The sequence below is a fragment of the Nansenia antarctica genome (assembly GCF_963989245.1).
Source record: "Nansenia antarctica genome assembly, chromosome: 17".
NCBI lineage: Eukaryota > Metazoa > Chordata > Actinopteri > Argentiniformes > Microstomatidae > Nansenia > Nansenia antarctica.
Window position 1 is genome coordinate 7,845,309 of NC_137687.1, and position 24,751 is coordinate 7,870,059.

General features: G+C 43.2%; 3 protein-coding genes across 3 annotated transcripts; 2 read left to right on the plus strand and 1 right to left on the minus strand.

Annotated features, from left to right (window-relative positions):
* Positions 1-631: 631 nt before the first annotated feature.
* Positions 632-3,455, plus strand: LOC308172602 (retinol-binding protein 2-like). The gene is made up of 4 exons (XM_080547520.1): positions 632-818; positions 2,440-2,618; positions 2,983-3,084; positions 3,292-3,455. Exons 1-4 carry the CDS (start codon positions 746-748, stop codon positions 3,343-3,345), a joined length of 408 nt encoding a protein of 135 aa, XP_080403646.1. The 5' UTR covers positions 632-745; the 3' UTR covers positions 3,346-3,455.
* Positions 3,456-4,899: 1,444 nt separating this feature from the next.
* On the plus strand, positions 4,900-18,735 carry LOC308172621 (coatomer subunit beta'-like). Its single transcript, XM_080547544.1, has 22 exons — positions 4,900-4,947; positions 6,010-6,147; positions 6,285-6,371; positions 6,510-6,636; positions 6,829-6,977; positions 7,158-7,304; positions 7,456-7,555; positions 7,723-7,865; positions 8,032-8,231; positions 8,363-8,473; positions 8,598-8,686; positions 9,234-9,340; positions 9,527-9,670; positions 9,924-10,054; positions 12,232-12,439; positions 12,578-12,688; positions 14,305-14,519; positions 14,875-14,967; positions 15,285-15,465; positions 16,831-16,902; positions 17,166-18,419; positions 18,596-18,735. The coding sequence occupies exons 1-22, from the start codon at positions 4,945-4,947 to the stop codon at positions 18,686-18,688; spliced, it is 3,903 nt and encodes a 1,300-aa protein (XP_080403670.1). The 5' UTR covers positions 4,900-4,944; the 3' UTR covers positions 18,689-18,735.
* On the minus strand, positions 18,720-24,096 carry mrps22 (mitochondrial ribosomal protein S22). Its single transcript, XM_080547543.1, has 8 exons — positions 24,004-24,096; positions 23,205-23,365; positions 22,342-22,506; positions 21,782-21,925; positions 21,389-21,472; positions 20,706-20,851; positions 20,320-20,428; positions 18,720-19,976 (listed from the first exon to the last, which is right to left on the minus strand). The coding sequence occupies exons 1-8, from the start codon at positions 24,053-24,055 to the stop codon at positions 19,884-19,886; spliced, it is 954 nt and encodes a 317-aa protein (XP_080403669.1). The 5' UTR covers positions 24,056-24,096; the 3' UTR covers positions 18,720-19,883.
* Positions 24,097-24,751: the final 655 nt, after the last annotated feature.

Genomic DNA, 24,751 nt, shown 5'->3' on the forward strand with positions numbered 1-24,751 from the left:
AGGCCTGTTTGGCTGACATGATCATTCACAGAAAATGTCATCAAAATCTCTGGTCATCACAGAGATAACACAGTAATCAGCTTATAGACAAAAAATATTGCTCATGCTGATGAAACAACAAATCATTAAGGCATTATTAATTCAGATAAAGTCAAATCAAAGCAAATACTACCACAGAACTCTAAAAGCGTTCAGATTAAACAACCCACTGAAGCAACCAACAACAGAGAAAGTGTTTAATTAAAGAGGTCCCAAAAGTCATTCCCATGTTGATCTGTAATGTTGCAGAGTTGCAAAAGTGGTTAGGAGTAAATGTGAAAAACTATGTCGTAAGGCTTTTCTGCGTTTCTGAAAGTGGTGTGTTGCTTCAACCTCCAGTTTCTCAGTATTTTTATGATGATGAGGAAAAATAGTCATAGTGTGTCAATTGCCAGTCCCTTAGGTTCACATTCATAAGCATTATAATGAATAAGTGGACAGCCGGACAGCCATCCGGACAGCCTCTTAAGAGACTGTAGGTTATAGTTGACTCTAAGTGCACCCCCACCCGTCTGAGTGATAGAGAGTGTTATAAGGTGAACCCTGCCCCTTGGTCCACACTCACACACTCTGGATATAAGGGCTGAGCCCACAGCCTATTCTCTCCGAGTCCCAGTGAGTGAGTGTGTGTGTGAGAACAGATATAGAACTCCCCCATAACAGGACCCACTTCACAATCAGACATCACCTATACACCAGCACCACAATGCCTGCAGACTATAATGGACGATGGGAGATGGTGACCAACGACAAGTTTGAGGATATCATGAAGGCCATTGGTAAGCTGTTTTGTTTTTGACGGCTATGAAAAAAGGGATTATATGATAATCATGGGGGTGGGTCAAATAGCCACCGATACAGAGAGAGAGAGAGAGAGAGAGAGAGAGAGAGAGAGAGAGAGAGAGAGAGAGAGAGAGAGAGAGAGAGAGAGAGAGAGAGAGAGAGAGAGAGAGAGAGAGAGAGAGGGGCTGATTGAGGGAGACTAATAGCCTACTGAAGAGACATAGTGAACATAGCGTGTGTACATGAGAGAGAAAGAGAGAGAGATGATGCTATGCTGCTTCATTTACTTATTGAGCTGCTGTCAGACCTGCCTACTAACCTCCACTGTGCGAACGGCTGTCGCTTGTTACCAAACCGAATAAATATTGATTCACTCTTTTAGACATTTTTTATCTTCCGAATTCTGGGGAAGAGAAGAAGACTCTGACCCTGGCTCAGGAATGCTCCCGTGTAGCTCAGAAAAGCCAGACACCAGACGCTGGGCACGGCATTGATCAGCACAAAGTCTTTAATTATTCACGACTTTATCTGCAATTCATAACGGGCCCACTCAGCCCCACAAATCCAAAATGTCTCGTGGGCCCCACTCAGCCCCACAAATCCAAAATGTCTCGTTGCGTGCCTCTCATTTGAAGGAAGGAATGGAAAATTACACGGTGTGGGTGTCACCCGTATGGAAATAGGGAAGAAATATAATTCTGATGTGGAAATAAAATACCTTCATCAAAAAAGGGGACCGGTACAAATGGAATATGAATAAAGAATTGGGAAACGGGGGAGTGTCTCTTTAAGCAGGGCTCACAACTCAATGGGTGGTGAAACTCATGTAGGGCTATTTCTTGGGTTAAAGCCAAAGGGTAAATGAAATTGTCACTAGTGTGATCTGAGTGGAATAGTAATGATGCCATTGGGTGTAAACCGAGTTATTAGACCCCTTTTTGAAGTTTTAAAACATGGTAAACATGATAAACATGTCGGTGACCTCGGTATGGGCACCAGCAGCCCATATGATAAGACAGTAAGAGGAGGGCTGAGCGAGGTCATTAGATTAGTTGTCTCCGGTTAATTTTCACAGCTTGTAGTTTAACGTCAAACTGGGGACTGGCCCTGGGCTCCTCAGAGACCGTTTGCACTTTGTTGTATCGTGAGCTTAGAATGATAAGGTTCTATCTCCGTTTAGAATGATAAGGTTCTATCTCCGTTTAGAATGATAAGGTTCTATCTCCGTTTAGAATGATAAGGTTCTATCTCCGTTTAGAATGATAAGGTTCTATCTCCGTTTAGAATGATAAGGTTCTAACTCCGTTTAGAATGATAAGGTTCTATCTCCGTTTAGAATGATAAGGTTCTATCTCCGTTTAGAATGATAAGGTTCTAACTCCGTTTAGAATGATAAGGTTCTATCTCCGTTTAGGGTAGTTCAGAGATATTGAGCGTCAACGTTTTTACATTCCATTATGTTTTGTGAGATGGAACCTTTGCACATCACACCTGAATAACACCAATAATTCATAACACAATGAATGAAAAGGTTTAATTGTTCACTAAAAGTCATAATTACTGCATTGTTTGTTTTGGATTGACCTCCTTAAAATGTAATGTGTGTGTTTCCTTAAGACATCGACTTTGCCACACGTAAGATCGCCGCCCACCTGTCCCAGACCAAAGTGATCGTGCAGAACGGGGACAAGTTTGAGACCAAGACCCTGAGCACCTTCAGGAACTACGAGGTCAGCTTCACCGTGGGGGAGGAGTTTGAGGAGCACACCAAAGGGCTGGACAACAGGATGGTCATGGTAGGAACCATAGCGACCACAGTCGAGAATACCCTCATTCTACCTAATTCTGTCCTTACCGCTTCCAATTCACCTCTTCAAAAAGTTTTCCCTAGGCTCGTCTTTTGTTCATGCGTCTCTTATATGTTTTTATCTCTCATCTCTGACTGGTGTGTGTGTGTGTGTGTGTGTGTGTGTGTGTGTGTGTGTGTGTGTGTGTGTGTGTGTGTGTGTGTGTGTGTGTGTGTGTATGTGTGTGTGTGTGTGTGTGTGTGTATGTGTGTGTGTGTGTGTGTGTGTGTGTGTGTGTGTGTGTGTGTGTATGTGTGTGTGTGTGTGTGTGTGTGTGTGTGTGGTGTGTGTGTGTGTGTGCATGTATTATCAGACATTGGTTACCTGGGATGGAGAGAAGCTGGTGGCTGTCCAGAAGGGAGAGAAGGCCAACCGTGGCTGGACGCACTGGATCGAAGGGGATCAACTACACCTGGTGAGACAGGGAGAGAGAGATATTCCATATTCTGTGTTCTGTGATATTCCATATTCTGTGTCTATTTTTTATTTATTTTAACCCTTTATTTGAAAGTGTATGTATATGATAGCAATTGAGTGCTGCAGTGAAATCATTCTTCAATTAATCAATAAATCTTTGATTGGTATGGCAATAAATTCTTGTATCTTTGATCTTTTTTTTAAGGAGATAACCTGTCAAGACAAAGTCTGCAAACAAGTCTTCAAGAGGGCGCAATAAAATCATCACTTGTTATCACATGTGTGTGTTTCTTGTCTGTATGTCCTATATATATATATATATACTTATATATTGTATATGATTTTAATAAACACATAATTGAACACTCATCATTGACCTATCTATAAATAATCTATGTAGGTGTGGAAGCTCATTTTGTATTAACCTTGTTATTCTTAAAAACTCAGTAATGTAACATCTTAACAGCATATGTGTAATTATTATCAATTGATAAGAGAACAGAACTATGAGTAGAGTTGCAAATCAAGCCTACAACATTAATCAACTGAGTTCTGATGGTCTGTGGCATTAGCTGACCCATTAGAATGACTGTCAGTGCCAGATGAACGCAGGGAGAAACCTTTGACCAGATAGAAGTGAGGAGATAAGAATGTTGAATGCTCTGTGCAGGCTTTTTTTTTCTTTTTTTGGAACACGGATTTGACCCCGAATTGCTCTGACCTGCCAACACATTTTCATATAGTGCTATCATGACTAGATTGATGTTTAACACACAACAGAGGAGGCAGTTATTTTTTAAAAGAGCTAGAACACACCAACAATAGTCAATTCTAGAGTCTGCATCTGAGCATTGCCTAAAGATGTATGTTGTTGACAGAAACATCAGTACTAGACTTTTAAGTGGGTCTATAGGCCAGTGGGTTTAGATCACAGCACCTAATAATCACACCATTTCATTTGGATCAAGTAGACTTACACTATAGGCTGTTAGTCTTCTTGAGCACTAAGGAACTTGAAAGACGTATGTGTGATTGTATTTACAGTACAGGCCAAAAGTTTGGACACACCTTCTCATTCAATGCGTTTCCTTTATTTTCATGACTATTTGGTACATTGCAGATTCTCACTTGAAGGCATCAAAACTATGAATGAACACATTAGGAATGATGTACTTAACAAAAAAGTGTGAAATAACTCTAAATATGTCTTATATTTTAGATTCCTCAAAGTAGCCACCCTTTGCTTTTTTGTTGTTAATAAAATATATATTTTTGGTTGTTAATAAAATCTATAATAATAATATTAAATATATATATATATATAATTACATATTATTATTAACACATATTATATTAAATATTATTATTATATATTTTATTAACAACAAAAAAGCAAAGTGTGGCTACTTTGAGGAATCTAAAATATAAGACATATTTAGAGTTATTTCACACTTTATTGTTAAATACATAATTCCTATGTGTTCATTCATAGTTTTGATGCCTTCAGTGAGAATCTACAATGTAAATAGTCATGAAAATAAAGGAAACACATTGAATGAGAAGGTGTGTCCAAACTTTTGGCCTGTACTGTATTTTCAATTTAATAATACAATATTGGTTAACGGGGGGGAGGGGGGGAACGCACCACCCATTCCATAACTTACATGAGGCTGTGTAGCGTTGGCGCATGGTATAGTACAGTATGTACTAGTTCACCACCGGATCTCAGACACAGGAAGCTCCCATAGTACGATCCACGTCGCCAGAAACATTCAGCGCTGGAAGCCTGACTTAATGCCCGTAGCGTGGTGAAGGGACGTCGGGCAATTCGCGATCCATTACCCGTCAAAGTTGAAACATGGTAAGACCAGAACAACAGAGGTAGGGCATCGGTGAAACGCTAAGAAAGTTTGACCGGTGTTCCAATAATTGTTGTTATTATCAGTACATTGCGTTCTTCTAAAGCTTTGTTTGAAGAAGTACATTTCTGATCATAATAAGCCTCTACTGTACAATGCATACTTTAAATGTAGTGTAGCTATCGACTTGGATTATCGAGTATCATATGAACATATGTTTACAATTTACTTACAATAATATTATGTCATGAACGATCTACAAAAACAAACAACGATCGACAAAAACTCTTGGCAGCTGCTCGGTGCCCTTTCATGTTTGCAAGAAAAGTGTGTCAATACAACAGTTGGTTTACCTACAATTGAATAATAACCATGTTCGCAAATCTTTGTTGGAGATTGTTGGAGCCTATTTAATACTCAGATCAGAGCAAATCAGCCATGCAGCTCAAATGTGGATTGAGGAGAATAAACAGACACGCCCCCCTCCCATATTAACCAGTCGGCGTTGAACAATCGCTACTTTTAATCAAATAAAATAGAACTTCTAAATCGTGACGTTAGAATGATAAGGTTCTATCTCCATTTTTGTCAACATTGAGTATTTTACATAATCTGATCCATTAGGTGTTTATTAATGCCTGTGTGGTGTTATTTTTAAAATGTTGACATTTTTGAGTTCATAATTAATAAAATACAAAGGTTCCATCTCACAGAACATAATGGAATGTAAAAACTTTGACGCTCAATATCTCTGAACTGCCCTAAACGGAGATAGAACCAACCTTATAATTCTAAACTCACGAAACGTCTTGACCCGCAGCGTATAACATTTTCTACAACTACACAAATGATACTATATAAATGTACTGTATAAAGACATACTTTGTGTCAACAGTTTATTTTTTTCTACATGGTAAAAAATCACTGTCATCTTATCAACATAACACAACACTCAGTTTGAGGGTGAAGCTTACAAGGACCGGATGAATGATTGATATTTATTTGTTTGTGATGTGAGGCATGTTGTTGAATGCCACTCACTCTTGTTTCTTCTTCTCTTTCAGCCTCTCAGGTTAGACATCAAGCGGAGGCTGACAGCTCGGTCGGACCGTGTGAAGAGTGTCGACCTGCACCCGACTGAACCGTGGATGGTCGCCAGCCTCTACAACGGTAGTGTCTGTGTCTGGAACCATGAGACACAGGTACTATTCTTACTACTTTGTTCACTCATTAATTCACTCATTCAGCTTGTGGCATTTAATGTGGTATAGATTTGAATGGATTCCTTGTCCATGATGATGAGGATGATGATACACTGTTGAATCCCATTTCTCCGCAGACCCTGGTGAAGACCTTTGAGGTGTGTGACCTGCCAGTGAGAGTGGCTAAGTTCGTAGCCAGAAAGCATTGGGTCATCGCTGGAGCAGTAAGTGTCATAACTCTCTTATGATGCATCGTAGTGGACGCTACCATGCTTTGGATGGAACACGTTCTATTTTTTTGAATATGTTTATATTGGTATGTCGTCATACTTCTCTTTCTCTCTGTCTTTTCTCCTTCTCAGGATGACATGCAGATCCGTGTGTTCAACTACAACACTCTGGAAAGGGTTCATATGTTCGAGGCCCATGCAGATTACATCCGTTGCATAGCGGTCCATCCTTCACAGCCTTACATCCTCACCAGTAGTGGTATGCACCACACACACACACAACTAAGATGCCTCACTGTTTTTCTCAACCTGAATATTTAGTTAATCCCCTGTGTGTGTGTGTGTGTGTGTGTGTGTGTGTGTGTCTCTGTGTGTCTGTGTGTGTGTGTGTGTGTGTGTGTGTGTGTGTGTCTGTGTGTGTGTGTGTGTGTGTGTGTGTGTGTGTGTCTAGATGACATGCTGATCAAGCTGTGGGACTGGGATAGGAAATGGATGTGTGGTCAGGTGTTTGAAGGACACACCCATTATGTCATGCAGATCGTCATCAACCCTAAAGATAATAACCAGTTTGCTAGCGCCTCTCTGGACAGGACCATCAAGGTATAGCCCAGGCACAGACACCCACACTCGCACACACACACACACACACACACACACACACACACACACACACACACACACACACACACACACACACACACACACTTGTACACACATTGACCATCGCTGAATGGATTGACTAAACAGTCAATATGAAGCATTGCATTTCTGCTGTTGCAGGTGTGGCAGCTGGGCTCCTCCACCCCAAACTTCACCCTGGAGGGCCACGAGAAGGGAGTCAACTGTATCGACTACTACAGTGGAGGGGACAAGCCTTACCTCATCTCAGGGGCTGACGATCGCCTGGTCAAGATCTGGGATTACCAGGTATCTGTTGACATGTCTGTAGACATGCTTACACATGCTCCCTCACGTGCATGCACACACACACACACACACACGCACACACACACACACACACGCACACCCTCCTTCTCTCTCTCGTTCTCTCTTGACTGCTCTGCTCCTCCTTCCCCAGAATAAGACGTGTGTGCAGACACTAGAGGGCCACGCTCAGAATGTGTCCTGCGTCAGCTTCCACCCAGAGCTGCCAATCATCCTCACCGGCTCAGAGGACGGTGGGTACAGTCGTTCCCTTAAGATGATCACATGACATGTTATGTCACAACAGAATAAGTAAAAAAAAAAACATACATCAGATCAGTGTCTGCTTCAGCCAAGGAAGGAAGTAGGAAGACAAGCTTTCAATTTCAACAAATATTTCTTATGTTTATGGACTTTTCAGGCACGGTACGGATCTGGCACTCCAGTACGTACAGGCTGGAGAACACGCTGAACTACGGCATGGAGCGCGTGTGGTGTGTGTGCGGCCAGCGGGGCTCCAACAGTGTGGCGCTGGGGTACGACGAAGGCAGCATCATCATCAAGGTACTAGTACTGAATAAGTGGAACATTGCTTAAGAAAGACCAAAGAAGGAAGACACTCGTCTCCCGGAGTTCTTAGCATGACGTCCTCAGCGCTTAGCGTAGTTTCTCCCCTTTCCTGCCCCTCTCTCACCTTCCATCTCCCTCCCTCTCTCTCTCTCTCCCTCAGTTAGGGCGTGAGGAGCCGGCCATGTCGATGGACTCTAACGGTAAGATCATGTGGGCGAGACACTCCGAGGTTCAGCAGGCCAACCTGAAGGCCATGGGAGACGCGGAGATAAAGGATGGAGAGAGGCTGCCTCTGGCCGTGAAGGACATGGGGAGCTGTGAGATTTACCCCCAGACCATCCAACACAACCCCAATGGCAGGTGTGTGTGTGTGTGTGTGCATGTGTTCTGTTTCGATTGTGTCCATTGTGTGTAGGCACCATGATTTGTTGATTTTGGATTGTAATCATGTGTACATTCATACATCATGTGTACATGCTTGCGTGCTGCAGGTTTGTGGTGGTGTGTGGGGATGGAGAATATATCATCTACACCGCCATGGCTCTGAGGAACAAGAGCTTCGGTTCTGCTCAGGAGTTTGTCTGGGCCCACGACTCCTCTGAGTAAGTCAACTACACTTCTGTTTGACAACTCATATCATCATCTAGGTATGAGGTCATCTACGGTCTATTCATGGTCCAGTTTGGTCACGCTGGACTAATTTCACTTCTTTGATTTCCATCACAGATATGCCATTCGGGAAAGCAGCAGTATGATTAAACTCTTCAAGAACTTCAAGGAGAAGAAGTCTTTCAAGCCAGATTTTGGGGCTGAAGGTGAGCTGTGTGTGTGTGTGTGTGTGTGTGTGTGTGTGTGTGTGTGTGTGTGTGTCTGTGTGTGTGTGTGTGTGTGTGTGTGTGTGTGTGTATGTTTACATGTATACGACCATACGACCATCTGTTCCGCCGCCGGGCACCTGCTTGGCCGTCCTTGTGCGGGGCCCCTTGGGTCTGTGCTTGCTTGGCTGAGCCGGGTGTGTTGGTGGTGGGGCGGCCTGGGTGGGTGCGTGGGGCGGCGGGGGCTCCCTGGGGGGGGGGTGGGGGCCCACCGCTGGGTACTGGTAGGCAAACTGGCTAGTAGTCGCTCTATTTGTAGAGGGCTGCAAGGGAATTTTTCCTGGCAACATAGTGTACAGGTTTTTACTTTTGCCTGCTCGCGGCTCTGTCAGTATTGATTGATTGATTGACTGATTGACTGAACATTTTCATTGTGTGAAGCGCATTGAGTTGCATCTTGTAAGAAATGCGCTATACAAATAAAATTTGATTTGATTTGATTTGAATGTGTGTGTTTTGACAAATGTGTATGTGCCACATACTGCAGGTATCCATGGTGGGTTCTTGCTTGGCGTACGGTCAGTGAGTGGTTTAGCGTTCTATGACTGGGAGAACACAGAGCTGATCCGCCGCATCGAGATCCAGCCCAAACACGTGAGTACTGGTATCACCAACCTAGAGCGTTTCACCCCTCACCTCATCTGGTCATCGTACAAGATAAAGAGGGAGAGATGTTCCCATTTACTCTTCTGGAATGGTGTCTCACTTTGGCAACATAGCATTTTGCAGTCATGGCAATAAAGCACCTCTGTAAAGCCCTTGTCTTCGTGCTCTCCTTAGATCTTCTGGTCAGACTCTGGGGAGCTGGTGTGTATCGCTACAGAGGAGTCCTTCTTCGTGCTGCGATACTTGCCAGAGAAAGTGGCCTTAGCTCAGGAGACCAAAGAGGGAGTGACAGAAGACGGGATCGAAGATGCGTTCGAGGTGAGACTACTAGTTAAAGATACCAAATTTGTATTGACTTAAACTAGATTATAAACTGAGGGTTTTATTTGTTCATTTAACATTTAACTTTTCCTTTGAATTTCTCTCCCCTTCTTCATCTCCTCTCCGCAACTCTCACTTTGCTTCCCTATACTCTCCTCATTCCTCTCTCTCTCCTCATCCTTCTCTGCCTCTTCCTTCCTTCCCTCCCTCCCTATCTTCGCCACCCCCCCCCCCCCCCCCTCTCCTCTAGGTGCTGGTGGAGCATCAGGAGGTGGTGAAGACGGGTCTGTGGGTGGGAGACTGTTTCATCTACACCAGCTCAGTCAACAGACTCAACTACTATGTGGGAGGAGAGATTGTCACCATCGCTCACCTGGACAGGTAAAACTATGCTCACAAACAGATCATGTGTCAGGCGTCACTGAACCAGTTTATTTAACCACGATTTATTTCAAGAGTGATATAGGTTGTGAGCTTAGAATTATAAGGTTCTATCTCCGTTTAGGGCAGTTCAGAGATATTGAGCGTCAACGTTTTTACATTCCATTATGTTTTGTGAGATGGAACCTTTGTATTTTATTAATTACTAACTAAAAAATGTCAACATTTTAAAAATAACACCACACAGGCATTAATAAACACCTAATGGATCAGATTATGTAAAAAACACAATTTTGACAAAAATGGAGATAGAACCTTATAATTCTAACGTTACAAGGTGTCCTTGCACCTGAAGGATTGGAAAATCTTTATTTAACATTATACTACATGTTCTATGTAGAGTTGGTGTCTGCACATTCTGGCCTCTAATTCGTACCACTAAAACCATGTGCAAAGACCGTTTTGGTCATTTGGAAAGATAAAGGTGGAGCAGTAATTGGGAGTGTTCAGCGGGTTGACAGTGGGGAATGGGACAATTATTAATTCCATGTTCCATAATTCATACCTCCAGCAAATCCCCCAAAATAAGTAGAAGTAGGCCTAGTGTATATTGTCCCTAAAACATTGAATGACCAATGTGGCATGCATTCATCGCCTCCACACTCTGTGACAATTACTAATGAAACCATGCAACCATGCATGTCGTGGAGGTATGAAATCATAATTTTAATTAATAATTAATAATCAAATAGTTAATTAATAATCAAATAGTGGAATATGTTAAACATTGTATACTGTACAGATTACAGGAAAATATGCATGCCTACTTCATAAAAAATATGTTTCGAGCAGGGGCAGAGCCAGATCATTTTCAGGAGGAGGGCACAGGGGGGGGGACAACAGTTAGTTTCGGGGGGGCCAGCCAAAAGCGACGCAAGTGGAAAACAATGACTTTTCTTAAATTGTACAGTTAGGTTACACAGTTATAGGTTACACAGTTGGGAGGCACACGGGATGGCCAATCCAATCGCTTCTCGAAACTTTCCCAACGTCTTTACTGATTGACAGACACACAGGGGGGCCAATCAGATCACAAGGGTGTCCGATGCCACACCGTGCCCCATGGTAGCTCCGCCCCTGGTTTGGATAACCTTTACGCTAAAACTGAGAAGGTTCTTGTTAGAATCTTCCTGATTAGTTTTAAAATGTAACTTTTTGGGGGGCATAATATATACAGTATGTCTATCCCCTACGCATGATAGCCCCCACTTATCATTGGAACTGTGCACATCTGCTACCCCCCCCCCCCCCCCGTCTTGACTTTCCTATGCATTTCTCATTACGTTAAATAGTGTCAACTATTGCCAGGGACTATAAGTAGAGCCTACAGTTCGAATAACAATACGATACAATATGAATGAACAATACAATTGAAACGAAGACAGAGAGGGATACTGTGCCATTAAATTATGCAATGCTCCCTGAAGAAATCAAACAGGCCCAAATCCTTAAAATATTTAAAGCTAAAAACCTTCATGTTTTGCACCAGTTATGATTAAACACAAACACTTCTATCAATGTCTTTTTTCCATTAACTATTGTCTTTTTAAATGTTTTATCTGTTTACTTCTTATATTTGCTTTTATTCATTGTAATTTTTATTTTCTTATGCTCCTCTTGCTGTATTTTTAAATAATGTATGTAAAGCACTTTGAATTGCCCCTGTTGTATGAAATGTGCTTAGGGTTGTGCTCATGGTTATGAATGGGATGGCAAGGATATCCGTAGCCGGTGATAAAATAATGTATGAGAAAAAGTCACAAAAGGTTAATTAAACCATTCTACAAGCAGGAGGAATTTGGCACGCCACTCTAGGCTTGATGTGTGGTTAGATTATGATTTCATGGACACTTCTGTTAAATTTGTTGCACTATATATGCCTGGATATCTGTAATCTCAAATTCAATTATCCCCACCTACTCGTTGCCAGAGATGTGCCATCTGCCTCTACGCTAACTGAAACTTTCGCTGAACGAAATTAACAATTTATTTGCTATATCAGCTCAAATGTTGTGGTGTGCAGAGCTCTTTAGTGGAAGCAAGTTGGAACCTTCTGTGTGTGGGTCACGCTTTCAATACTGGTCTCATGAACACGTCTGTCTGTCTGTCTGTCGTAGGACCATGTACCTGCTGGGCTACATCCCGAAGGATGACCGTCTGTACCTGGGGGACAAGGAGCTGAACATAGTCAGCTTCTCTCTGCTGGTGTCGGTGCTGGAGTACCAGACGGCCGTGATGAGGAGGGACTTCGGCATGGCCGACAGGGTCCTACCCACAATCCCCAAGGAGCTGAGGACCAGAGTGGCCCACTTCCTGGAGAAACAGGTGTGTGTTTGTATGTGCGTGCGACGTGCGTGTGTGTCTGATACACACCATATTTGTGATTTGTGTTTCTGTATGATTTTGTATGCGTGTCTGTGTGTGTGTAACCCTGTGATCTCTGTGGCTGTGTCAATTGTGCAGGGTTTCAAGCAACAGGCCCTGGCTGTGTCCACAGACTCAGAGCATAGGTTTGAGTTAGCCCTGCATCTCGGAGAACTGGACACCGCCTACCAGCTTGCTGTGGAAGCCGAGGTCAGACATTTGATTGATTTGATTAGATTTTTATTTATTTGTTCAAGGGGGACACAGTACATTAATGAACACTTAAATGGAATGCGCACATATCATCAGTGTAAATGTACCCAATTATAGCCATAGGCTAATTTCCGTTGGTGGTCCCTCCTGCCAGAAGTAACAGGGCTACATTTCCTAATGGAAGAAATCAGGTTATGGGTTAAAATAAACACATCATATAGATACTGTCATGATTAAAAATAAACACAAAAATACAGTAGCTAAAATAAAATCAGATGGCATCTAACCTAAGGCATCTAGCCTAACATGCATCACAGTAGGGGTGTAAATCACCAGCTTCATCACGATACGATATTATATCGATTTGTTTGTATGACGATACAATGTTTGACGATATCACAATGTCATTCACGATACGATTTCGATTCGATTCGATTCAAGATCGATATGACGAATGACGATATGATCGATATGACGCGATATCATATGCCAATCTAACACAATTATCAACTCACAAAAACAACTAGAATATGATTTGACCATTTTATTTGTGAGCTCTTCCAGGTATCCAGCATTTAAATCATATTGTATTATACAGTATTCTTCTGTTACAAAAAGAAAAATAGACCCGTTCACTAGTCTCACAAACAAGAGATATTCAGCTTTAAAACATTAATGTTGTATGAAACAAAACTGGAAGAACTTGTCCCCCCTTTTTTAAGGCAGGATTTTTGTAAACGTTCACTTTTTTACTGTCTCATAAACACAGTATTGTATAGGTGCGCGGCCAAGTTTGTAGTGTTTCCCGAGTATTTCAACTCGCACTGGCATTGTTTGCATATGGTGAGTGTTTTGTCTGTAGAGCCGTCTTTGCTGCGGAATCCGAAATATTTCCAGACCGCCGACTTATTACCGAGAGGAGAGCGAATTTCGTCGTCGTTATCCCTGCTACTCGCCATGACTTGACCTGCACAGTGTGCAGCGCTCTTTGACTTTGTAGTTTGCCGCTGCTAATCGCGCGCTGCACGGAAATGGTGACAGTCACGCAGAATGTGCCATTTCAAAATAAAGGTGTATCTTTAAGATGACGATATAGATCGATGTTTTTACATTGCGTCGATGTAATCAGATCGTTAGTCAATGATTACACCCCTACATCACAGTAGGTCATATGACTACACAACAGACATCAAACACAACTCGACACACAAGGGAACACTGGGACCAAGACACTGGAATCAAGCTGGGAATTCTAGGTGCCATTGTGGATTGACAGGGATGAGTATATATACAGTACCAGTCAAAAGTTTGGACACACTTTCCCATGCAATTGAATGGGGAAGTAATGGGAAAGTGTGTCCAAACTTTTGACTGGTACTGTAGTTATATTGGCAAAAAATTTCTACATTGAAGGACATGGACAAAATTCATAAACGATCAGAAGAAGTGTAGAAAACAGGATTGGAAGATTACTTAATGTTTAAGTAGATAGAGACACAGTGAAGTGGCCCCTGCTGTCTTGGTGGTGTGGACGGTCTTAACTTAACACCTCTACTCTCTCTCTCTCTCTCTCTCTCTCTCTCTCCTTGGCATCCTGGCATTGTGCCCCATAGTCGGAGCAGAAGTGGAAGCAGCTGGCAGAACTGGCCACGACTAAGTGCCAGTTTACCCTGGCCCAGGAGTGCCTCCACCACGCCCTGGACTACGGCGGCCTGCTGCTCCTGGCCACCGCCTCGGGCAACGCCACCATGGTGGGCAAACTGGCCGAGGGGGCCGAGAGAGACGGCAAGACCAACGTGGCCTTCCTCACTTTCTTCCTGCAGGGAAAGTGAGTGTGTGACTGAGACGTGGTTTGGGATGGAGGGAGTTGTATTTCCAGCAAGATATATATATAAATATAGATATAGATATATATACTGTATGTTACGGTACATGTGGGAATACGGTACATGTGGGGAAACTAGAGTTAGGGTTAGGTGCTAGGGTGCTATGGTTAGGATTAGGATTAGGGTTAGGGTTAGGGTTAGGATTAGGGTTAGGGTTAGACATGCCAGCATGTACCAAGTCGACGTAGCACCTAAGCCTAACCCTAGTTTTCCCACATGTACCGTAACATATAGATATATATATACTGTATATATTTGTATATCACATTGTTTGTATGTTTGGCTTGTTCCTCCCAGATTGGACAAATGTCTGGAACTCCTGATCAAAACGAACCGGCTCCCAGAGGCTGCGTTCCTGGCCCGAACATACCTGCCCAGCCACGTGTCCAGGTACGACATTTACATATGTGTCCAGGTACCTCATTTACATATGTGTCCAGGTACGACATTATATTAATTGTATAATTACATACGTGTGTGTGAGAAAGAGAGTACCAGTGTCCGCAGTGTTTCAGTGTCAGTACTGACATGCTGCGACCAGCGTCATGTCCAGGGGGGTGTACTTGTACTTAAAGCCACCTCACGCTACTGAAACAGGAGATAGGCTCCTGCACCTATGGGCCATTAGGCATGAAAACCAACCGTTTCAAGTTCTCAAGTCTACTTACTTACTTACTGACATGGTGACTGTGTGCGCCTGACTGCAGAGTGGTCAAGCTGTGGAAAGAGAGTCTGTCTAAGGTGAACCAGAAGGCAGCGGACGCGTTGGCCGACCCCACAGAGTACAGCAACTTGTTCCCCGGTCTGCAGGAGGCCCTGGTGGCCCAGGACTTCCTGAAGGAGACCCACGTCAAGCTGAGACCAGCCGCAGACTACCCCCTCATCATGGTGAGTATACAAACCTTCACTACACTTGCTACTGGTCTTGGAGAGCACAGTGTGCAGCATGTGTTAACTAGTGCTGTAAAATGCTTAATGAAGTTAATCACAATAATGGGCTGTGATTAATCAGATTAATCATGATTAATCACATGTTTATAATACTAGTATATACTTGTATTCTTTTTTTACTAGTATATACTTGTATTTTGGGGGGAGATAAAACAAAAACGTGTGGTGATGGAATAAAGAAATGCATGACAAACTGGTTAAAGGAATCAAATGGTAAATGGACTGACTTATATAGCGCCTTATTCCAAAGCGCTTTACAATGGCCTCTCATTCACCCATTCACACACACATTCACACACCAATGGCGGCAAGCTGCCATGCAAGGCACCGGCCTGCTCATTGGGAGCAATTTTGGGGTTCAGTGTCTTGCCCAAGGACACTTCGACATGTGACCAGCCGGGGCTCGAACCGCCGATCTGCCAACCTTGCCATCATTAGACGGCGGCTCTACCTCCTGCGCCACAGCCACCCCGGAATCAGAGTTGACCATTTGGCTGGGTTCCTGTGGAACGTCATTAAAACAAAATACTGGAAAGAAACATCACACAATAATGAAAATCAACATACTACTCATAAAAAATACATTAAAATAAGATCAAACATGACTACACCCAACTATTGAAACATTCAAACGTAATAATAATAAGGAAAAAAGGGGTGTGTCAAATTGATTGACGCGTTCATTCATCCGTGACACAAAGGGCTCAGAAAACTCGTAAAGTGGTGTCAGGTGGGTCAGACAATTCCTTTGACTCCCAAGCATAGAGACTGTCATCATTATTACAACCCAGTATACAGATCAGTCTGTCCCCCTACAGTGTCATCTGCATTTTCCATGCATGTCAGTAGAACTTGGTAATATGATTAATTCATGTTAAAAAAAAATGACATGTTAAGGTTTCCAAATGAATCACAAGCGTTAATGCATTAACATTGACAGCCCTAGTTCCAACCCAACACTAAAATACCCAGTTCAGCTCAACTTCTCAATGAGACCTTGATTAGCCAAATCAGGTTTGTAATTGTTAGGTTGGGACAAATACCTCCATACTACACTACAGTACTCAGCTCAGACACCAATAGGTAATCATCCAACAGCTGACAAGTCTGTTTCTTAGTTTATTTAACCTGTTAAACCTGTTTATTTAACCTGTTAAACCTGTTACATATTTTCATTATATAATACAGTAGCAAAACTAAATTATACCTCTTGTGATTTTGTTGTTGTTGTTGTGACAAATACTGATATACGATGTGACTGTTCTGTATACTCCCTTAATACTCAATATCCCAACTCTGCAGCCCAATGAGGACCGGAATGTTATGGAGGAATCTGCAGGCTACGTGCCAACGGGAATGTCTGCTGATCAAGAGGTAGGGTCTGGAATCTCACAACTCTGGAACACTGGAACACTCTGGAACACTGTACATTGACTCTACTGGGGTTTTAAAAAGAATGGTCATAAATGGCCTATTTCTCAAGTTCTATACATTAGGGAATTCACCAACAGCTAGGCAATAATAACCATATCCAATGACATACCACGTATCTAGTCTACTATTAGCTAGACCTAACCCCTGGAGTTTTCACATTCTCAAATAATGTGTCTGTCACTCTCGCTCTGTTTTATTTGCAGGAGGTTGCTGAGACCGTTGATGAAACCCCCGTCGTGGCCGTGCTAATAGAGGCGTCAGCTCCAGTAGTGGAAGAGTCCGTCACCATGGAGACGGGACAGCCTGTCATGGCTGCGGTGCAAGAGTCCATTGCAGTGGACGTACAGGAGGAACCCGTTGTTAACCAAGTGGACCCTCCCAAGTCAGAGATGACCGCAGTGGAAGACACCATTTCTGAGGTCGAGGGGGTTCCTGTCACCACAGAGGAAGACTTATTAGAGGATGCCACGACATTGCCAGACATAGTGCAGCCCACTCCAGAGGAAGATGCATCAACAGAGATGGCTGTAAAGGATGAACCCGAAGCAACCCCAACCATGGCGACAGATTCAGCACCTGTCGCTGAGGTAGTGTTAACAGAAGCCATAGCAACAGAGGAAGCATCTGTGGCCGAAGTGGTAACAGAGACCATAGCGACAGAGCAGACACCTGTCACGGCGGAAGAAGTAACAGAAGCCATAGCAACAGAGGAGGAAACACCTGTTACCGAAGCAGAAGCAGAAATAGAAGCTGTCGTTCCAGCGGAAGCAGCTGTTCCAGAGGCTGTTATACGACCTGTAACTCCAACCGTTCCTACGGAGGAACCTATAATAGTAGAAGCTCCAGTCATTGTAGAGGGGAATGATCCTTCCCCAGACCCAGCCATAGACCCAGTCCAAGATATAGACCCAAGCCCAGCCATGGACCCAAGCCCAGCCATGGACCCAAGCCCAGCCATGGACCCAAGCCCAGCCATGGACCCAAGCCCAACCATGGACCCAAGCCCAACCATGGACCCAAGCCCAGCCATGGACCCAAGCCCAACCATGGACCCAAGTCCAACCATGGACCCAAGCCCAGCCATAGACCCAGTCCAAGATATGGACCCAAGCCCAGCCATGGACCCAAGCCCAGTTATGGACCCACGCCCAGTTATGGACCCAAGCCCAGTTATGGACCCAAGCCCAGCCATAGATCCAAGCCCAGCCATGGACCCAAGCCCAGCCATAGATCCAAGCCCAGCCATGGACCCAAGCCCAGCCATGGACCCAAGCCCAGCCATGGACCCAAGCCCAGCCATGGACTCAAGCCCAGCCATAGACCAAACCGTAGGAACAGAGGACCAGGTCAAACCAGCAACTCCAATGCCCACACCAGCACCTGTCGCCTCTGTAACAGTGGAGGAAGAAGACCCTGCAGCAGCTCTGGTGGACCTGGAGATGGAGATGAATGATGAGGTAAACCACCTGACTTCCACAGTCCCATAGCCCATACTCACGCCATCATTCAAGAAATGAGTAATGAATGACTCACAGTCAAATGTTGTCATTGGTATTGAATGATACCTCAGAATGTAAGGTATTCTGTATGAATATTGCAGTACACACACACTCACTCTTTAATCTCTCTCCAGGGCCTGGACGATCTGGACTTGGACAACTTTGATCTGGACGATGACATTGACACCTCAGATGTCAACCTAGATGACGACTTCCTGGATGACTGAGCAAAGGAGAAACCTTTCTGAAAGTGACCAAAGAACAGTGTTTTTCACATTCCTAGTGAAAATGTATGTTGTTAGAGGTTGTTTTACCAAATGTCTTTACAGTGTAACTAGTGAAGGGTAGGTTGAAGGGATTCATGTTTTTGTATATTATTATAGTTTCACTGTGAAACTAAATGGGTTCGATCTTTAGTTACTTCCACTCCATGACTATAGTACCTCTTAGGGACGGTTTCACAGACAAGACTTAAGCCTAGTCCTGGACGCATTATAAGTCACGCAATAAATCACGCATTCAACGGAAAATCTCCATTGAAGATGCATTTTAGTCTAGGATTATGCTTAAACCTTGTTGGTGAAACCAGCCCATCATGTCTTAAGCAGACCGCTGCTCTGGCATGGTTTAGTGTCTTTTTACTCAGTTTTTATAAGGAAGGTTACGTCATTGTACAGATATGGGAACCCAAGTGCCTTGTAATGTCCTGTACATCTGGATGAGCACGTCTTGGCTAGAACACAATGTCATGCAACGAGAGTATGTATAAAAACACCTTATAATGTCTGGAAAATGTCTAGAAAAGGGAATTAAATGTTTTAACTCAGTTGAGTTAACTCTTTTATTCTTGATCATAGTATTTCACAATCAGAAATGGAGAGTGAGTATACAAAGACAGTATTTATTGTTTTTATATATATATGTACAGTACACATGAAAGTCCTTTCATCCAGTCATCAATTACTGTATGGTTCTCAGCTTGAGAGATGAGGTTATGGACAAATGCCTCACTAGATCCCATTGAAAGTGAATAAACATAACATTTACTCATACGTTAAATGATTGAGGATTGCTTCACGCTCCCCACAATGAGAAACTACAACTTGCAGTCCACTCATTGATCAGTTCAACTTGAGTTTTCTCACAACAAACATACGTTATTAGCTATAAATCACTTGGGGGAAAGCCTGTGACGGCTCCACTGGACGCAGAGGAGCATCCATCTCCCATGATATCGATCATGGATCTCTCACACTTCTTCAGTCCAGCTCTCCATATCAGCTCCCTTATTTCAAAGAAATAATACAGAAAAGCTTGTTCGTTTGTTGACCAAAATTGTCCAGCGAGGAGTTGGGGAGATGATGTTCCAGCTCAAGTGCATTGTGGTTCGAGGAGATAGGGGGGGACAGAACAGGAGGGCATTCACATTGAACTCTCTGCTGCTGGGGTCTGCTCGTAGGCCTGCAGGGCCAGCTCTATGTACCCTCCCCTCTGGGATTCCATCTGGGAGTAGATCTATTGGGACAGAGAGTGAAAACCAGGGTTAGCATTAGGGAAAAACAGGTCAATGGGTGTCATGCACCCAATAAACATCTCTCTGAAAACTGCTTATTATCGCCTATACAAGAAGACACATCTATTCTATCTATCTATCGAGTGATTTGTTGATTACATTTTGGCTTAAAGATACATTTGAATAAAAACTGGAAAAATGTAGGTGTTGTAAACCTTTTGACCGTTAGTGTAAGTTTTGGCTGTAATGCACATAGAGTAAAGTATGAGTGGGTGAACATGTATTAGAATAGGACCTAAGAGACACTGGTGTGTGCTGATGGCACACTGGCCCATGAGACGTCACCTTGAGCAGGTCCAGTCCTGTGGCCTGTTGGCTGCTGCCCTCCTGGGCTGACTCGCTGTGTGGGTGGACCATGTGAAACAGAGACACCAAACTCACTGCATCCTTCAACCTGGACCAAGGACACAACCATAGTCATCTGATGAACTTGGAATATTATGGGCTAACCATCCTAATATTACAATTAATATATATGTTACGGTACATGTGGGAATACGGTACATGTGGGAAAACTAGGGTTAGGGTTAGGTGCTAGGGTGCTACGATTAGGGGTAGGGTTAGGGTTAGACATGCCAGCATGTACCAAGTCACCCTAACCCTAGTTTTCCCACATGTACCGTATTCCCACATGTACAACACACACACACAGCTTTCAATCAAAGACTCACAAGTCTCTGTGCAGCATGTCTATGATGAGTCCATCCACTCTCCTGGCCTTGACCAGGTACCAGGTAAGCCCACCAAAGTGTCTGGTGGAGCGCAGCAGGTCATACTTGCCCTGCTTCTCCAGGTCCTCATAGGTGACTTCATGCACCTGGACAGGAGGGACACCACAAACACGTGTATTATTGTTTCATGCTGGGACTAAACTATAACCATTCTCAAGACACTACTATGCTAATCTATTTGCTCCTTCCATAGGGTCCTGTAGGGTGGGGGGCAGGGGGCTGTGATTGGGCGGATGGGTTGGAGGTTTTTGGCGGGAGGGACATTTGTGGGAGGAGGGGGAGGTGGAAGGTTTATGGGAATTTTGTATTTCTACTGGATTTTTGTTATTCTATTTCTCTTTTGTTCATTTACATGTTACCACTCCCTTGTACCATTCCCTGAAGAAACATTTATAAAAAATTGATCACAAAAAGAAAACGTGTAATATTAGGTGAACTCTATTTATTAAGATTCAGCCCCTGAAGAGCACTTCATGTATTTAGAACTTGTTTTTCACTGAATGCATCATGCACTTCCAGTTTCATATACTGATCAATAAGGATGTATGAACTGAGCTATGAACCAGGACACTCCTGGTGTCACTCCTGGTTGAGGAGTATGTAGAGGCAGAGGTGTATCTTACCCGGATGTACTCTGAAGAGTCTGGCTCAAACTGGACCTGGCACAGATCCAACACATCCTCGTGGCGGTCCTGGGAAAACACCACCTGGGTGGGAGGGAGTGGGGAGAGAGAGATGATGGGAGGATGGAGTTCAAGTTTTATTAGGATAATTAGGATTAAAACTGAAAACTATTTCAGTATCATCTTTCATGATAAGATGAAAATTAGTGATAGGGCTTTCACACCGGCAAAGAACCGTGTGGGACCTCGGAGGTTTCCGAACGCGAACCGGCACGGTTCTTTGCCAGTGTGAAAGCCCTATGTGTGAGGATGGAATGGAGGATGCAGTGAATGAGAAGTGAATAACAGTTTTCTATATTGATGTTGTTATATATTTATTTTTTTTAAACTCACCTTGAGGTTCTCCTCCTTGAAGACAGGAGGTGCTGTTAGCTTCCGGCCCTCTTTGGGGAAGTAAACCTGCACCATCCTGTCTCTCTCCTCCCACGATGCCTTCCGCAGTGTCCCATCGGGCTCTCGGATCACTATGAACCGCTCCTGGAAACAATAGAAGACAGCAATTAAGGCCCAATCCCATTTCACCCCCTTGGCCCTACATTTTGGCCCTACATTTTAGCCCTACCCCTCAGTTTTGCGTATAGGGGTAGGTGTAACAACCTGTAAATGTACAATGTAAACAACAGCTGTATGACGAGTTTGTATGATACAGTTTGACGGGACTGAAGAGACATGGCATACTCAAATATTCAGCAAACTCTAGTATACATACTAGATTTCTCGCATTCTCAAATTTCGCATACTGTACTGTGTGAACGCTCTTGCATACTCAAAGCTCCGTCATATCTAGTATGAGTAGTATGCTAGTATGCCATTTCGAACACACCCACCCTCTCTCTCCCTCTCTCCATCTCCCTCCCTTTGTCTCTCTCTCCCTCCCTTTCCCTCTCTCTCACCCTGTGTGGGATGTTGAAGGTGATGTCAGTGAAGACATATTTGGCGGTATCCATGCCCTCCAGGATCTTGTCCTCCGACAGGACGTCGTTGATGGGACTCCTCTCCGGCAGCACAGGCGGCATCTTCAGTAGACTCTGAGCCTGCTCCCTGGCCCTCCGGGTCGCCTAGCAACACAAACACAATGGCATGTTAAGACAACAATGTCTACATTTCTGTGTGGTCGTCTTCTGCCTTTATGTTACTTTATACCTTCGCAGAGCGCTGTGCTATTGAATAGGAATATGAACAATGAAGTAGGGATGCACCAAAACTTTGGCCACCGAAATTATTTGGCCGAAAATAGCAAAATAAAACATGTGAATAAGCATACGATCATGAATAAAAAGTTACATTGCAATGGTACAAAAATTGGCCAAATAAATGAAAAACTGCACTCGGTATTCCTTAACTGCACTCCTTAAGTGTTTCCTTAAGTTCTGTTTCGGCTTCGGCCAAGATGTTCATTTCGGTGCATACCTACAATGAAGTGTATACCGAATAAAAATGGGCCGATGTTTGCATGATGAAATACTATGGTCTACCACTTAATAAAATAAAAAATAAAAAAACGGATATGTTTGTGCAGAACATACAAACACCAGAAAAAGGGAGCAGCTCAATGTTGTTGTTCAACTCCTAAAATGTGAACCCAAGCTAGACCCAGTCAGATAGCAATTTATCTCCCAAATCTAGCGTTGATTCAATGTGGAGGTAACGCGTATTATCATGGATGGGAGCAGGGAGAATTGCTTGTTATGCGGAAGGTTTTGAGAGGCGTTTCTCCTGTCGATGTGTGGGGCTTGTAGTAGCCACTGTAACTTGCCTGCTCCAGCTGCGCCTCAGTCATGAGCTTGTATGAAGGCGGCTTCAGCTCCTGCTTGACGGGTCGGAACACCTTCTGCAGGTCCAAGCCTGTGATCCCAGTCAGAATGTCCTGCACTTCTGCGTCCATAAACTGAGGTTTCGCATGTCCATCCTCAATACCTAGAGGCAGAGAGAGGCAAGCGAACCAGATCAATTGATTGACACTTCGAGATGGATGAACAGATACAGTCTAGCTAAACAGTAATATATCATTATGAACAACACATGGTGAGCTTAGAATGATAAGGTTCTATCTCCGTTTAGAATGATAAGGTTCTATCTCCGTTTAGAATGATAAGGTTCTATCTCCGTTTAGAATGATAAGGTTCTATCTCCGTTTAGAATGATAAGGTTCTATCTCCGTTTAGGGCAGTTCAGAGATATTGAGCGTCAAAGTTTTTACATTCCATTATGTTTTGTGAGATGGAACCTTTGTATTTTATGAACTACTAACTCAAAAATGTCAACATTTTAAAAATAACACCACACAGGCATTAATAAACACAGTAATGGATCAGATTATGTAAAAAACTCAATTTTGACACAAATGGAGATAGAACCTTATAATTCTAACGTCACGATATGTCATCTCTGATTGGACACAGTGGATAAGGCTACTTTAGTACCACACAGTGATGATTCTGGGCTTATTTACACTAGTGTGTTAAACCAACCAGGCAGATGGCAACAATACATACATGCTTACAAGGTCATTGGTGGATGTATCCCTTCACGTTGATACAGAATGAAGGACTTACTGTTGTCTGCTGGCGCACTACATCTCATCCTGCTGGACCCTTTGGCGACCATGTGTGTGTTTTTATTGACATTTCTGAGTGAATAGTTCCTAAAGAAACACCGTGCTACACTGGAGGCCGCCATGTTTACTGATAATGCATCACTCTAACCTTTAACCGGAAGTCGGAGGCACTAACAACTGAATTCTGGGATATGTAGTTCGACTACTCGTGACGTTAGAATTATAAGGTTCTATCTCCATTTTTGTCCAAATTTAGTTTTTTACATAATCTGATCCACTAGTGTTTATTAATGCCTGTGTGGTGTTATTTTTAAAATGTTGACATTTTTGAGTTAGTAATTCATAAAATACAAAGGTTCCATCTCACAAAACATAATGGAATGTAAAAACTTTGACGCTCAATATCTCTGAACTACCCTAAACGGAGATAGAACCTTCTCATTCTAAGCTCACATACTGGGAGTCGAGAGCAACTCTCTCACGGCTACAGATCATGGAGTGTGTGCATGTGTGTGCCACAGTGAATTTATTCATCGAATTGACTGAAACTAAGGTTTCATAAAGATGCTATTTAATTGCCATAATTTCTAGGTTTGTTATGAGGTGTATGCAACTACTTCATTTGACAGGAATAATAATAAGTCTATGTGGACAGAACCTGCAAAAATTGTGCTGTGATTCACATTTTGGACACGAGATGGCGATAATCAATCAATGCTTTTTAAATGCCGTTCTAAATACATTTA

What these genes read in the sequence shown, in the direction of transcription:
- LOC308172602 (XM_080547520.1), top strand. Translation starts at nt 746, where the DNA reads ATGCCTGCAGACTATAATGGACGATGGGAGATGGTGACCAACGACAAG. An exon ending in TGGACAACAGGATGGTCATG is followed by an intron (nt 2,619 to 2,982) that starts GTAGGAACCATA and finishes ATGTATTATCAG; the next exon opens with ACATTGGTTACCTGGGATGG. An exon ending in AAGGGGATCAACTACACCTG is followed by an intron (nt 3,085 to 3,291) that starts GTGAGACAGGGA and finishes CTTTTTTTTAAG; the next exon opens with GAGATAACCTGTCAAGACAA.
- LOC308172621 (XM_080547544.1), top strand. An exon ending in GAATGTCTGCTGATCAAGAG is followed by an intron (nt 16,903 to 17,165) that starts GTAGGGTCTGGA and finishes TTTTATTTGCAG; the next exon opens with GAGGTTGCTGAGACCGTTGA. An exon ending in AGATGGAGATGAATGATGAG is followed by an intron (nt 18,420 to 18,595) that starts GTAAACCACCTG and finishes ATCTCTCTCCAG; the next exon opens with GGCCTGGACGATCTGGACTT.
- mrps22 (XM_080547543.1), bottom strand. Translation starts at nt 24,055, where the DNA reads ATGGTCGCCAAAGGGTCCAGCAGGATGAGATGTAGTGCGCCAGCAGAC. An exon ending in TAGTGCGCCAGCAGACAACA is followed by an intron (nt 23,366 to 24,003) that starts GTAAGTCCTTCA and finishes CTCTGCCTCTAG; the next exon opens with GTATTGAGGATGGACATGCG. An exon ending in CTGAGGCGCAGCTGGAGCAG is followed by an intron (nt 22,507 to 23,204) that starts GCAAGTTACAGT and finishes TTGTGTTGCTAG; the next exon opens with GCGACCCGGAGGGCCAGGGA.